We start from the raw sequence: 14924 nt of genomic DNA on the forward strand, positions 1-14924 counted from the left end.
CTGAGTCATTTTAATGATTTCCCTAGCAATTGTCAATATCTTTTGTATATCATATAAGAAGTCAACTATGGGGATTACATTTTCGCCCTGAGCTTATAGCAATTGGTGGTTTCAGTTTATAACTACGCATAAGCATAGATGGGCTATAAATGCCAGCCAAATGCTTAGCACTACTATAAGAAAACTCAATCTAAGGAAGATAATGCTCACAATCAAATTGTCCATGGGAGACATATGCACACACATTATATCTCCATGATTTGATTTGTCCTTTCGGTCTGTCCATCGGTCTCAAGATGTTTTGCTTATGATATGGACAATTTATTTTTTATTTTTTGAAAAAAAAATTGCCAAAAATAACAAGTGAACTTAAGATCTAGATCAATGACTATTTCAACAAGCAAACCATAAAGTCTATAAAGATGTTTGGTAAAGAGACTAGCAAGCTTGTGGTTTTTTACAATTGTCTTTGTAGAAATGAATGGAGTCATTTTCATCAATCAGTCAACCACAATCCAGATTGCATTGTAACCTTGATTTGTAAGGGGCAATCCTACTACAAAATCCATAGAAATGCTACTCCACTTTCTATTGGAAATTTTCTAAGGATACGACATCTCTACCTATTTATGCCATTTAGCATTATTAAGTTGACACTGCGGGTTCATAAGACTCAACCATAGTCTCAATATACGGTCAATAAAAGTAGCAAGTAACCAAGGCCAAAAATTGATGTCCGGTGCTTGGTGCATCGTGATACTCATATAAAATTTTCTTGTAAATATCTTGATTATTGTGCACATACACTTTGCCTTGTTTAGAAAGTAATCCATTATAACTGGAATATTTTTTTGCAATCTTTCTCTCAATAGCCAACCTTTGTACATTCAGATTGCTAAAGATCCCTCTTGAATTATTGCCGAGTCTTACCAAAGTGAAGATTAGTTTGGGAACGTCCCTTGAGGGAAATATAAAAATCATTTAAGATTTTGGAAAATAATAAGGCATTAATTTCAAGAATTTGACTAAGAGTATTGGTAACCATATTAGTTGTGCTCTTTCTTATATAGCGAATTTTAAAGTCAAACTCTTGCATAAGCGCTACCCATCTCGCATTGCAACCACAAAGATTGGACTAATTACAAAGGTATTCTAATGAATGGTGGTCCATCAAAATAATAAACATGGCACCATACAAATAATGACACCATGCTTTAAGTGCATGGATGACTGCCAATAATCTCTTCTCTTGGGTGATACAACATGTTTAAGCATTGGTAAGTTTATGACTCTCAATTGCAATAGATCAATCCTCCTGATAAAGATTAGTCCTTAAAGCGTAATTTCTTACCTAGTACTTTGGTGGCTTTCTAATCACCCCACCCTCGATGATGCTTCTCATATAAGCCATCACGTAGAACCCGCAATCCAATGCATTTGTTTGTTAAGGGCCCTAGTTATAGCAAAACACAACAAGAAGGTTAGATAGGCCTTTAACCCTAATCTCGAAACCATGAGTGATCCTTATGCGATGTTCATAAAGTAAACCTTTATGTGCACAAGCTTTATTTGATCCACTTTTGACAACATGTTGGCACATTCCGTGTTTGTGCAATGCCTAGACCATACAAACACAACCCTAGAACACATACACACGAGTGATTAAAAAAACAATAGGTGGAATAACATCACAATCCACACATGCATATGGGGTTGGGTGGGTTCATTATACCTATATACAAGGGGCAAGCATTCCATGGGATCAGTGCACCCTAATGAATTGAGGTATACGATGGCACCTCGATCATCATGAAATTTATTGACCCTTTTGAACGTAGGGTTTTAGATAACAAATAGGCTCCAATGCGATTTACAACAAAGTAAGAATGCATGTCATGCCATCAAGATCAAGTGGAAGTTCCTTGCAAATAAGAATTTGGCCGCATGCCATACAAACCTCAAAACCATTGGGAAGAAAATAAAAGTCTCTTGTGGGATTGGTGTCGTCAAAGTAAGTCTTCAATGCAACGGTGCCATGCTCCTTGATCATGGTCAATTACTATTGATACCACAAACTATCGACAAAGAACGCATCATGTGTGTGTTGTCTCAGAAGCACATGCTCCATCCATCTAGAACCAAAACTATTGTTAGTAATGTGGATTATGATATTACCCTAAACTCTCAACACCACATATTGCACAATGTACTACTCACATGGAAAATAGATTCACGGTGCGTGTTGATGCCTCTTCGGTGCAAAGCAAGGCATCAATTAAGGCCTTGTTAATATCAACATGCAGCCTCGACCATGATGCCACAAAATCAATGTGCACACAAGAGTCCAACCTAAAATGCAAATCCTCCATTATACTTTCACATAGAACCAACATACGCAATGAAAAGCATACCAAGTGAAAGGGATGTACCTTGACACTGCAATTTTTTGCCCCCTCATCTTGTCAGGAGACCCATTTTTCATAACATTTATCATGCTACTGCGAATTGTATATACACAATGTGATGCATGGCTAATAATCCCATGAGGGGAGGAGATGGGGGTGGGGGTGGGTGCATGTGATTTGGGTGAGAGAATAAGGGACATGAATAGCTTCATCCTATCAACTTACAATCCCAATGTTTAGGGGCAACATAAATCAGTAGTCCACAATCCAAGTCTCACAAGCCATGTATTTCTCAAAATTCTCCACAAGCATCAACAATAAACACTAATGTGGGGAGCCATGTCCTCACCACCAGTGGTAGGACCACATTGCAACAAGCCATCTAGCTCCATTTGAAAGTTTTGCTCCTTCACTTCCAACTCACGGTGATGGTGGTCGATGGCATCAACCTCAGCACAGGCGGTCCCATCAACATCACCATCCATCAATCCCTCAAGCTCTCTAGTGTGGGACATCTCTAAACCACACCCAAGTCATTTTTAAACATGCGTTAAAATAAATGTGAGATAATTAAACCAAAATATTGCATTGCTCATAAGAGAATAAATACTAGATATGCATATGCTTATTATATCCCTCGGCAATATGCTTTTGTATGTGTTGGATGCGATGCTCTTTCTTTGAATCTTACTGGCCCATGACCCTTCTCACAAAAGCAGCTACGAACTCCTCTTGTGTCATGGTATGCTCCTCCTCCTCTATCAAGTCCATAAGTATCTTGCTCTTGCATATTTCCCTCTCTCGTTCTTCTTACGGGATAGCTCTAATTTTCTCTCCAAGTTTCTAAACCGAGTCTTGGCATGGTGAAGCCATGCATCAACAACAACATGAGTGTGTGTGGTACCAATAGGGCGACTAGAGGAATATCTATTTGGATACCATGCTCATCCCTTAAGTGGACGACCATGATGATCCTCCTCTTCATGTTCACATGTCTCTTTAGGCAGAGGATGTTAGCAGGGCAGTGCGGGCTTGAGAGCGATCAGGGAGAGTGACCCTAAGCAAGCATATGCGTAGTGAGTGGCTACCACATCACAATGCCAAAATCTTAGAGAGCACCATAATGCCATCGAGCACAATGCATGGTATTGAAAAACTCTTACCGATGAGTGATTCTCGAAGATGGCACCATCATCATGTGGTGGGGGTGCAACATGCTCGTTGTGGCTTTCACAAGACTGAGAATATAATGTCACATACAAAAATAAAATGGAAGCACCCCTCATGCAATCATTACAAATCAATACAATCCATTGAAAGTAGAAACCAAAAGATAAATGAAACTTACAGTCTTCTTTGATCGTGTGCGTGGAGGGTCTCATTGGGACTGAGCTTGCAAGGACTGACCCCTTGTGCATGGTGCCATAGCCAAGTGCCTAACAAACGTCACGATTCATGTTATACAAAATAAGAAAATGATCAACCTTAAAACCCCAACAAAACCAAAGACCAAGCACAAAAGAAGAGAAGAATCAACACTAAATCACAATAAACCACTATCATAAACAAGAATCATAATCCATGACACATTCATGTTCGGTCGCTTTACCATCCATAGAAGGCATACTCACTTTTGGGTTTACTTCTAGGTCATAGGCAAATAAATTTTTTTACACAGAAGGCCTTCCTTACATGTCCAACAAATTACAATCCTCAACATATTAGAATTGTCATTCATAATTTCCAAAGTGTGTTCACATGTCTTTATAACCAAATGTCATTTTTTATTAATTGTAGCGACGCAAGGGATGACAATGGATGGAGACATGAATGAAAATTTCTTAGGTTAAAGTGACCCTAAAATCAGTTTGTGTAGAGATACTTTCAAAAGTTAAGATGATTTCTCAAGTTACTCATGGAGTAACAACCGTCATGTAGCCCTTGCTATAAACAAAGCACAAATACCCAAAAATTAACAAAGTTTGCAAACATATTGGACAATATAGATTCAATAAGGTTGAATGCATTACAATGTAAACACAACATTATCACCAAATGCCGACCTAAAGTAAGCCTAGCATGAACTTAATCATCGAATAGAGACCAAAAATAAACCCGACATTACGGCATGCAGTCCTTGCACAAGTATACATGGAGATTTCAATGAAGGCCTAAATTTGACGGGTTCCTCAAAATAGCCACTTGTTTTCAACTTCTTATTTTCATAAAGGGCATTCTTCTACTAACACATACACCAGATATAGATCAGACATGCACATACTCTACATAAGTGGCAATTTAGATACACTTTACATATCACATCATTTGGATGTGTTATCTTTCTCTATATAAGTCTGAACTATTCTACAAGCTTTCTATGAGTCTATCATATGGAAATGTTCTTGTACACTTGATTTCCACTTTCCCTCTTAATTTTCTAAATACATACATCATAAATGGACACTACTCTATAAGGAAATTCCATGCTAGTCCAATGATAATGAAAATATGTAAATGAAAAGTACAATAAAGAGGCTCAATGAAGATAAGTAAAACACATGAGAAACAACCTCTGCTACTAGCATGCTATGGGATCAATATTGGACTCTTCGTGAAGGATGACAAAGAAGATGTCGCCCCTAATTCACAGGTTGCAGTGTCACGACTTGCCTATAGTCTCTACCTTCACCGTTTAGTTCATGTCATGGATAGGCCTGTCACCTAGGCAACTCACCAAGAATGGTGCTCGATGGTCGTCTAGGCACTAGGCAATTTGTAGGAGCGATAGGCACTGGGCAGTTTACAGAAGCGAGATGGAAACTCTCCATCGGAGAGCATATGAGCACTGAGCACTGAGCTTGGACAGTGGACATAGGTGAGTCAAGGCTGGAGCTTGGAGCGACAGAGCCGCAGAGCAATCCTACGAGCGGCCCTAAGGAGGGGCTCATGGATGTGTGCGAGCGGTCCAGAGGGGGGGTGGAGATGAGGCTCGCCTTCACTGAAGCAGCAAAATCGTGGCTTTGTGCGAGCCCGGGCGGAGATGAGGCTTGCTTTCTGTGAAGTGCTAGGTGGGGTTGTGCGAGAGGAGATGATGGAGCGAAAAGGGGAAGGACCTCAACTTCAATTCCCATAGGCTGTTTGTCATGTCATGGCAAGAATAACGGAACACTAACTAGCCAATCATGTGAGCTTAAGGCACATCCAAGTTGGTAGCAGAGTGGGGTCCAGGAACATCGATAGTCTCATCTTGTATAGCAGAGTGGGGTCCAGGAACATCGATAGTCTCATGACCATTTTCTGGGCACCCAAGTTTAAACTTTTGCACTGGGTTTTCAATCGAAATATGGGTTTGCTTCCTAGAGAATCAACGGCCGAGATCAAGGAGCATGGCGGAGGTGCGTTGTCCACTGTTGATCCCATCTCCCTAGGGTCTAAAGACCCTGTGGGAGATAGTTGCAAGGGTCGGCAGGTAGACGGGCTGCAACTTGTCGATGATGTGGCACCGCAAAAGGAAAACGTGAAGGTAGCATGTGCCACTTGACTCAACATGACAGTCGATCCTCGATAGTTGCCTCACTCTCCTCTCTCTCCACCGTCCCTCTTCACTTGCACCAGTTGAGACCATTCTGCCCTATCCACCTACACCACCCCTACATAGCGAAGTCTATTCTATGTAGCGCACCGTATAACGTAATCCCATCTTCAATACCTTTAAACTAGGCGCTCCGTGCCTGGGCAGGTGCGATTTTTGCCAGGGGGACGGGTGCTAGACGCATGGATGATGACACCCGCCCCCGCATTCTCTTTTTTTTTGGTGGGGGAGGTGGGGAGCTACCACGTGGCACCCGTCCCCCACCTCTCCTTAAGTGACAGTATAGATTTTGGCAAAATACCTCTTATCTTTCCCACATGAAGGTTTTTTAAATTTTTTGGAAAAATATTTATTTCTAGCAGCACTGATTCTAGGTCCTTTCGCATGCGCTCTCTCTCTCTCTCTTTTTGACAAGTAGGGAAAAAATTTATCTTCTTTCTTTTATAATTCTACACTTATTGAGATGCTCCCCACTGTGATTCTAAGGGATTTGAAAGAAAGGGAACCCATTTACACGGATGATTTGCATGCAGGTGGAGCGGCATAAGGCATGCAAGCCCCGGATCATATGGGCATGCAAGGAAGGGAAAAAGGCTATTTACAGGGATTGTCAAGTGATCGTTGATAGCAAGGCCATAGAATAGGGAATCACGGCCTATGAGATAGACATTAGCAATGCCGATATGGAATTGTAATGGCTCATTATGGTCAAACTTAGCGAGATTGGAGAAGGCTATGACAAATAGAGACATGATTCTACGTATTGAGAGGCACCAGAGCAGGGAAAGAGGACTCCCTCGGATTGGGCGATACGCTCGGGAGTCAGCCTATCGGGAGGGCACTAGAGAGCAGAGCACGACACGTGGGTCGAGTGGGGTGGCTGTACTCTTTTAACAGGAGTTACGGGGGAGGGTCTTCACCATGTCCTGGGATGTGGAGGCACGATACATATAAATTCGAGTTGAGCTATCACCAGGACAGTATATATACATTGCACTATTCTACGTCCCACTGAAGGGGTCCAAATTCACGGGGGAGGAGGGAGCAGGGAGAGGAACGGGAACAAGAGACTGTAGACAGTAGAGGATGTCACAGTCACCCTTTTTGGATAAAGAGGAGATTATACACTTTTCGAGCCCTGGGGGGTCCTCTTGGTAGGGGACTTCAATTTTCCTACTTAGGATCACCAGTGCGAGATGTACGATTTTGAGGGGTCAAAGATACTCCACCCACACTGAACCTTGCAGAGAGCGAGATGAGGAGGATACGGAGGATTGGGGCCCAGATGACACAGAGTATGGATGACATCTGCTGGAGCATGTCATCACCTCACTATTTATAACGGGGTAGAGAGCTAGCCTTCATCGAGAGCATTGATGTGTTTCCAGCCCACACGATCCAGTACGGTCGACTGCATATTAGGATCCATCCCTTTCACGGATGGAGAGGGTCTCCTCTTTTGACATACCAGCACGGCCCATAGGATCGGACCACACATACCTCACTATCACACTGACCTCCACCTACGACCACACCACCTTCTACTTCACCGACGAGCTTGCCAACACCTATATACACCATGTATATGAGAGATTGCTTCAATTGAACCCATTACCATCACTAACTACACTCATCTCATAGCTTACCTTGGTCCTATACTCAGTAGCAACCACCTTGAGCTTTTTCCATTGCATATAACCAACACATAGTATAGGATCGATCTAGGACCACCCCCCAATTAAACACTTGGTACGATGAGTGCAGGGCACGGTACAGATACCTTTGGATGCAGATTGCACTTGGGCAGATCAGTAATAGGGACGCCTAGAGAGGGCACCACTTTACTTGTCGGAAATGGCGAGAGTACAAGGAGACATGCTAAATTTGGGGCCTTCCCCTACTATTCAGGAGCAGAGATGTGGTTGTAGCATGAAGGAGCTTTAGCCCAGATGGCAGATGCCGATCGAGGAACCAAGGACATGGCAGGCTTATGTAGAGCACCTGTACCACACCAGCCTCCCATACCATAGCCAGCAAATTCATTCCCCACATCATCAACCTTCACGACGAGTAGCACGGCGGAGTGGGCTATTAGGAGGCTACAGCATGGATGGGTGCCTGATCACACACATACCCAGGGGGAGCATCTCATATATGCAGCAGAGGTTCTTGCACCATTCATTGCTCTCATGTTCAACATGGCCCTGGTAGAAGGATTTCCAGACAAGTGGACTGTGCACACCATTGTGCTTACCCATAAGATTGGGGATCTCTTTAATCCAGGAAACTATTGAACTGTCATGATTGGATTGGTCATTTGTTGGCCAAGTTATATGGAACAATGATCAATTCCATGCGAGCAACAGGACAGGCAAGTTTTAGACATGGCTTCTCCACAGTTGACCATATTTTCACCATGTGATGCATAATTGAGCATGCCCAGATCAGGAGATAGATATTATATTGTTGCTTTGTGGGTTTTCACAAGCTTTTGATACGGTGCAGAGGGATAGAGTACTACAGCGCCTATTGACTCTGGGAGTGCCATCAAATATGATATGGGGCATATATGCTCTGTGTGAGTGGGTAGAGGGATGAGTCAGATGCCCCAGAGGAATGTTTGGAGAGATGGCTAGCACCATTGGAGTGAAGCAGGGCTGCCCATTGTTACCTACTTTATTTGAACTATACATCAATGAGATGATGGACTACATCACCAAAGGAGGAGGAGCTGGTTTGGGCATGGCAGGTATTCATATCCACATTACATTGTATGCTGATGATATTGTTTTGATTTCAGAGACACAAGAGGGGCTTCAAAGACACCTCAAAGCCCTCCACAAGTTTTGCCTAGACAAAGGATTGCCAATGAACCTTGGGAAAACCAAGGTCCTCATTTTCCACACATCAGTGCAAATCCGTAGGGGGATCATCTTTCACTCTGTATGGACAGCCAGTGGAGATGGTGAGCTCATATGTTTACTTGGGAGTCACTTTTACTGCCATATCAAGCCACTTTTCCATGATGCAAGCGGCATGAGATTGTCTCACCAAGGGATATGCCTCATTGGCGTATTTAGAGAGAGAGTTCCATATACCAGGCAGTGGCTATTTGACACCATGGCCACCCTAGCTCTCACGTATTCAGCAGCTGTTTGGGCCCCCAGACTAGCCACATAAGTTTAGACACAGATAGAGTGGCCCTAGATTATTCTATTGTCACGGATGATATGCAACAAACCCTCAGTGCCCCATGAGATTCTCAGAGTAGAGTTTGTTGCAATGCCCATGGAGATAGAGGCTCTTTTCCAAATCATCACTTTTATACAATGAGTACAGGACATGACATCCAACAAGTTACACGAAGAACATTGGAGGCCTCTAGACAGACCGCCCGTGAGGGATGTGAGAGCTCATGGTACTTCCAGGTGGAGAAGCTGTTGGCTAGGTATGACATTGACATGATGAGCCTACTTCCCTTCTAGTATGACCTTGACTCAACCTTTTGTCCAACTCTCATGAACAAAGTGGAACATGATCATTAGGCAGAACTTGTGTCAAAGACACATACAGGACATGGGTGGCACCCCAGACTCCTCTTCCCACAAAGATGCAGCATTACAGAGACCTTTTCATGACCCTCACCGAGAATGGATTCATTACTAGACCCTTGTACGTGGATTGTTACATGCAAGGCCTCACGAGTATCAAGGGGGAGAGAATCCGTCAACTGTGCCATGAGAAGGTGGAGATGGAAGAGCATTTCCCTGCAGGTGTAGCACCTACACCCAGATACAAGAGAGGATATACATTGTTTTAGGTGCAGCAGACTATACAGTCGATGGTGAATACATTAGATCAGAGATACTTCAGTCTTGGGCTGATATGACTACAGATCCAGAGAGTTAGAGGATCCCTACTGGCAGTAGGTGTGCAAGAGAGAGCACCACAAACAATCTTGACAGAGTTCTATTAGGGATCTGCACCACTTAGGGGGCATACAGATACAGGGACAAGGAGATTGATAGGGCTGTCCCTACTGAGAGCACAGAAGATTCAAGCCAGACAATGACCTGGTGCATTTAGCAAGAGGCCATACTCCCACCAGTTAGAGGTCATCCAAATTCGATAACGACATGAGACATACCTGGCCCACCGAGCCAGCACCAGCCCCTAGGAGCTACTCAAGAGCTTGTTCTAGGAGCCCCCACCCAGTTATCACATTTTACACCCCCTATACTTACTGGATGGTGTTAGATCTGCATGGCATCGTTGTATCTCACATGCATATAGCTTCATGTCTCTAGATGGACATACTTGTACACACTGAGGACTTGCCTGGATGATGATGCCTGCACTAATTGCACATTTAGACAGAATATTTCATTTTTCACTTTTCACTTCCATGACATCATGAGGATATTCCTTTGCACATGGATATTTCTCATAGGCAGATTTGGGTCTTTAGTAGGCGTTAATATATTCTCTCTCTCTCTCTCTCTCTCTCTCTCTCTCTCTCTCTCTGCATCCCCCCCCCCCCCCCGCCCCAACTCACACGAAAAAAGAGATTACTTACTCAAATGCAAACATGTTCATGTGAAAGTTGCATTGCACCTAGAAGCTTGATCTTGAGGTCTGCTTGCAGAAGGAAGAACTTCAGAATATGCTTGAAAGGGATCCTGCAGCAAAAGCGGTTGTGTTCAGCCAGTTCACCGATTTCCTGGATTTGATTTGGATTCAACTAAAGAAGGTAATGCCTTTTGACATTGTGGTTTCCAAAGAAGCTTGGTTGGGTTCATTGACAATGTGTTTGAGCTGCTTCTTATACTGTATTTGTAGTCTGGACATAAATGTTTGAAGCTAGATGGTGGCATGACTCTATCAAGCAAAAATGAAGTGATTGGGAGATTTAACAGTGATCCTAGTTGTAAGGTATTACTCTGATTACTCTGATAGTTCAGTTGTGTCAGTTTTGGAGACCAACAAGTGCCTGTAAGCATGTCTTATTTGATGGATATGCAGGTGCTTCTGATTAGTCTCAAGACTGGTGCTACAGCTATTAATCTCACAGCAGCCTCCCATGTATTTGTCTTTCTTTAGCCATTCTCAATTCAAGTTGTAATCTCGAATGTGTGTGTGTGTTGTTCTTTTTTTTTTTAAATTACAAGGAATGAGAAAATTTTCTATTAATAAGACTCCTTGCTACAAATATCCCAAGGCAAAATGCAAAATACAATGCAGCTATGTAAGGGACTTCCATGTCAGAAAATATGTAACAATCGGAAGTCTATTACAAAGCCTGTCAGTGAATGAATAACCTGTTGATAGGTCTATAATGCCAAACCATGTGAGTCTGGAAAAGGAAGAAAGTGCTAGAATCCCATGATGTCTTGAGTAATACTTAATAAGGCATTTATAATGGACCCATGGTGGAATCCAATACTATTTGCCATATCTGTCTTACGATACGGGTGGTTTTAGGCATTTATAATGGAGCCATGGTGGAATCCAACCATAGAAGAACAAGCACAGGATCGAATTCATCGAATTGGTCAGAGGAAACCCACACGGCAAGTAACTCTTTGTAGTGCTAGGCAAAGTGCTTGAAGTTTTCATCATGTGTCTTGGAAGGAGCCAGCTGATGATAACTACTGGAACCTTTGTCTCAGAGTTGTAAGGTTCATCATTGAAAACACAATTGAAGAGCGGATTCTAAAGCTACAAAATAGCAAGAAGAGGATTTCGGAGGGGTGATTGTTGCTTGGACTTAATTATTATTCACTGTGTCATGTCAGCTTCACTCTCGTTATTATTCACTCTGTCGTGCCACAGCCAAGGGTGAAGCTGACAGTCGATGTTTTGGTAGCTGATGGTCGGCTTTTATTTTTGTATCTCAGGGCACTCAAAGGTTCTTTGGACGCATTTGCGCTCAGAGACCTGGACTACTTGTTCGAGTGACAGTTGGACTTTGAAGCATTTCAGATGTTGAGGCTTGAGGTTGGCCAATGGCCTGCCTGCCTGCCTGATATTGATTTCTTTGCAGTGACCAGTCTAATTATGCAGTTATTGTTTTGAACCCCTGGCACTCTTTGATACTCGCCTTAATATGGATGTTATAGCTGTCACCAGAAAATGGGGGCTTTCATAACATGAGCTTCAAAAACTTGCCATTAAAGCCTAAGGTTTAAGGGGTGAATTGATCAGAGAAGTTAGATACAAAATTTATTTTTCCAAGGCCTAGTGACAAACAACCGGTGTTGAGCAGTTATCAAAAGTGTAAAATAGCATTTCTTGGGACATGGAGGATGATATGATGAGGCAAGATTACTTCCATGGTTGAATCATCTTGAAAGAGTCTACAATTGCACTCATTATTCATGTTGTTTAAGTAGTTATTAATAATTTATGTTGCTTGAGCAATTGTAAGTAGGAACAAAGTCCATGACTAAACCATCCTTGAAAATAGAGTATAAAATGTACCTCAGCATATGTCGCACTAAACAATCCACATAGACATGTCTTAAAGAATCTTGATGTTTTTGAAGAAATAGTGGATGGGTGTAAACTACCATTGTTTTTACCTTTTCAAATGAGGTCTTGCATTCCTTTTGATTGGGCTTTTATGTAGGATACTGAATTTATTTGGATTCATTAGTTAAAGAACCAACTGGGATGTGCAAACACGATGCCAAAGAAACATTCGAATCTATATCGAGAAAAGTTGCTCTATTATGAAGTGGTGAGGTAGGATAGTTTTGACATAGTTGATACCTATCATAAATATTAAGCAAACCACAAAATGAATATGTGAAAACCACTACACGTGCAGGGCCTTAATATAGATACCGACATAGGTAAAACAACAAACTTTTGAATGCCATGGTATTATTGCATGTGCATTATGCCTTGGATTCCATGCTCGAGTAAGTTACTCATGAATATATGTGTGCATCACGTGGGTTCAAAATAATGTATTTTTAAAGTACCATTTTTATATATAGAAGGGTGTAATATGAAGGGGTTATTTACAAATTGAATAGAAAAGGGTTACATTTTATTAAGGAGAAATTCATAGATAAGGATATTTATAAATATACCTTGAACGCATGTGATGTAGAAAATATACATATAATAACTTTCTCAAGATTCCATGGTATTATTGCATGTGCACAAATTATATAACGAAAATCTACCTACATAATTATAGAAGAGGAAGATGGCGAGCACTTTGTAAATTAAGACATTGACATTTATAAAAAGCAAATCTAAGCCACGTAATCACACAAAAGAAGAGGAAGATATAGAGCACTTCATAACATTTAAACATTGTACAAAGCAAATTTAAGCTACGTAATCACACAAGAATAGGAAGATAAAGAGCACTTTATAACATTTAGACACTATACAAAGCAAATCTAGTGCAATACTAAGTGGAAAGGTTTAAAAGTCATTGTCTAATTTTTGTCTGTTTCTCATGTATGTTGACATAGGTTATATGCCAAGTGTTTTTTCCAAATTTATGTCATTGATTTAAACACAACAACGAATTGGAAAGGGGATATAGAAGAAAGCTATAATTATGCTATCACAAGAAGTTTTGGAAAAACTCCCATATAACCCTCACATTGTGAATTGCAACGATATTATGAGCTTCTGTTAGGATAGAGGGACCACATACTTAGGCAGGTGTGGTTGGGGTTCAAGGCTTGCTATGCCGACCTTCACCCCCAACTACAGCTAGCTAGATATTTGGTGCCTCTTGAGGAGAAGCTCAAGATATTGAACATTATAGGGAAAAACATTAGAAACGAATCCCTTTCCCCACATGGGAACATGTCCAAGATTCTGCATGTATGCTACATGCTATTTTCAATCATTCCACTATCGTCTATCATTGCAAATTGTCAGTTCTAGGTGCATGCGCACGTGCACACACACACACACACGTACGTGCACGTGCACGTGCGAGCTCACACATGCATGTGTGCATTCTTATGTAAGCTGTCTTGCTTGCTAACAAAGATGACAAAGACCTCAATATAGTTTAGTGTCGAGGCCACGATGTCTGCACTAATGGTAGTCCACTCATTACTCATTTGAACCTCAACATGTTAATCAAAAGTGATGGAGCATTCTAAGTCTAGGTAGAGCAGCCCCATAAAATTCAAGCTATAGAACTGTAAAATGATGGTGAGGGCTTGGAAGCTTGCCATCATGGGAGAGGATGGATGCCCTCACAAAGATACTTTAAGATCACATCAAAGCTCTCAAGAAAGACATGGAAGCCACCATTGAAGATCTTAAGTAGATCATTGCAAAAGAGGGTGAGTTGGTTTGTGGGGAGGAACTATAAGCCATAATTTAAAATGCCAAGTAAGAATGGAAGGAGGTAAGTCATTAAGGGTGTTAAAGACATAGAGAAAGGAATGGAAAGTTGTTGCTAAGAAAGATAAAGAAATCAAGAAGGTGCATTTGGTCAGTGCAACTATCAAAGATGAGAAAATGAGGCAAGGGAGGAGACCTGATGTAAGAGTTTCCTTCCTCAAGAAGAGGGTTGTTTTGTTAGGATTCGAGGGCACACCCATTTACCTTAATAAGAATCTCATACAACCTCAACTAGAACCTAGGAAGGAACAAATGCCAAGAGTATGGAATAGAAAGCAACAAATGTCAAGAGTAAGGGGAACATTACTAGTAGGGGAGAAGGCAAGGTGTAGAAATGGTCATCTTGTCATTGATGGAAAAGTGGTGGTTTAAGAATATCCTGACTAATGAGGTGCAACTAGAATTGCAATGGTGCACGATGGTCAAATCATGGATGCATGGAGGAGGTGATTAGGGGTAGGGATATAATATTTCTTATAGAGACATTTTAGTGTTCAAAGACACAACTACCATGCATACTAGAAGTCACTATTTAGAGGGAT

The 14924-nt window shown here is 41.7% G+C and overlaps 1 protein-coding gene and 1 long non-coding RNA gene across 2 annotated transcripts in view; one reads left to right on the forward strand and one right to left on the reverse strand.

The window, feature by feature from the left end:
* The window catches only part of LOC148028997 (DNA repair protein RAD16-like), a 99127-nt gene extending 86781 nt beyond the window's left edge, over positions 1-12346 (forward strand). Inside the window, exons 10-15 of the mRNA XM_087688514.1 lie at positions 10643-10747; positions 10837-10929; positions 11020-11079; positions 11479-11567; positions 11667-11747; positions 11895-12346. Of these exons, the coding sequence (XP_087544640.1) occupies positions 10643-10747; positions 10837-10929; positions 11020-11079; positions 11479-11567; positions 11667-11747; positions 11895-11955 (489 nt within the window). The 3' untranslated portion in view covers positions 11956-12346. The remainder of the gene's footprint in view (positions 1-10642; positions 10748-10836; positions 10930-11019; positions 11080-11478; positions 11568-11666; positions 11748-11894) is intronic.
* On the reverse strand, positions 3081-5584 carry LOC148028998 (uncharacterized). The gene is made up of 3 exons (XR_015692359.1): positions 5140-5584; positions 3754-3841; positions 3081-3643 (listed from the first exon to the last, which is right to left on the reverse strand). It is a non-coding gene; the product is annotated as an uncharacterized LOC148028998 (long non-coding RNA).
* Positions 12347-14924: the final 2578 nt, after the last annotated feature.

This window comes from Lygodium microphyllum, chromosome 11 (genome assembly GCF_053477565.2).
Source record: "Lygodium microphyllum isolate KBCC chromosome 11, Lygodium_microphyllum_v1.1.10, whole genome shotgun sequence".
NCBI classification, from domain to species: domain Eukaryota; kingdom Viridiplantae; phylum Streptophyta; class Polypodiopsida; order Schizaeales; family Lygodiaceae; genus Lygodium; species Lygodium microphyllum.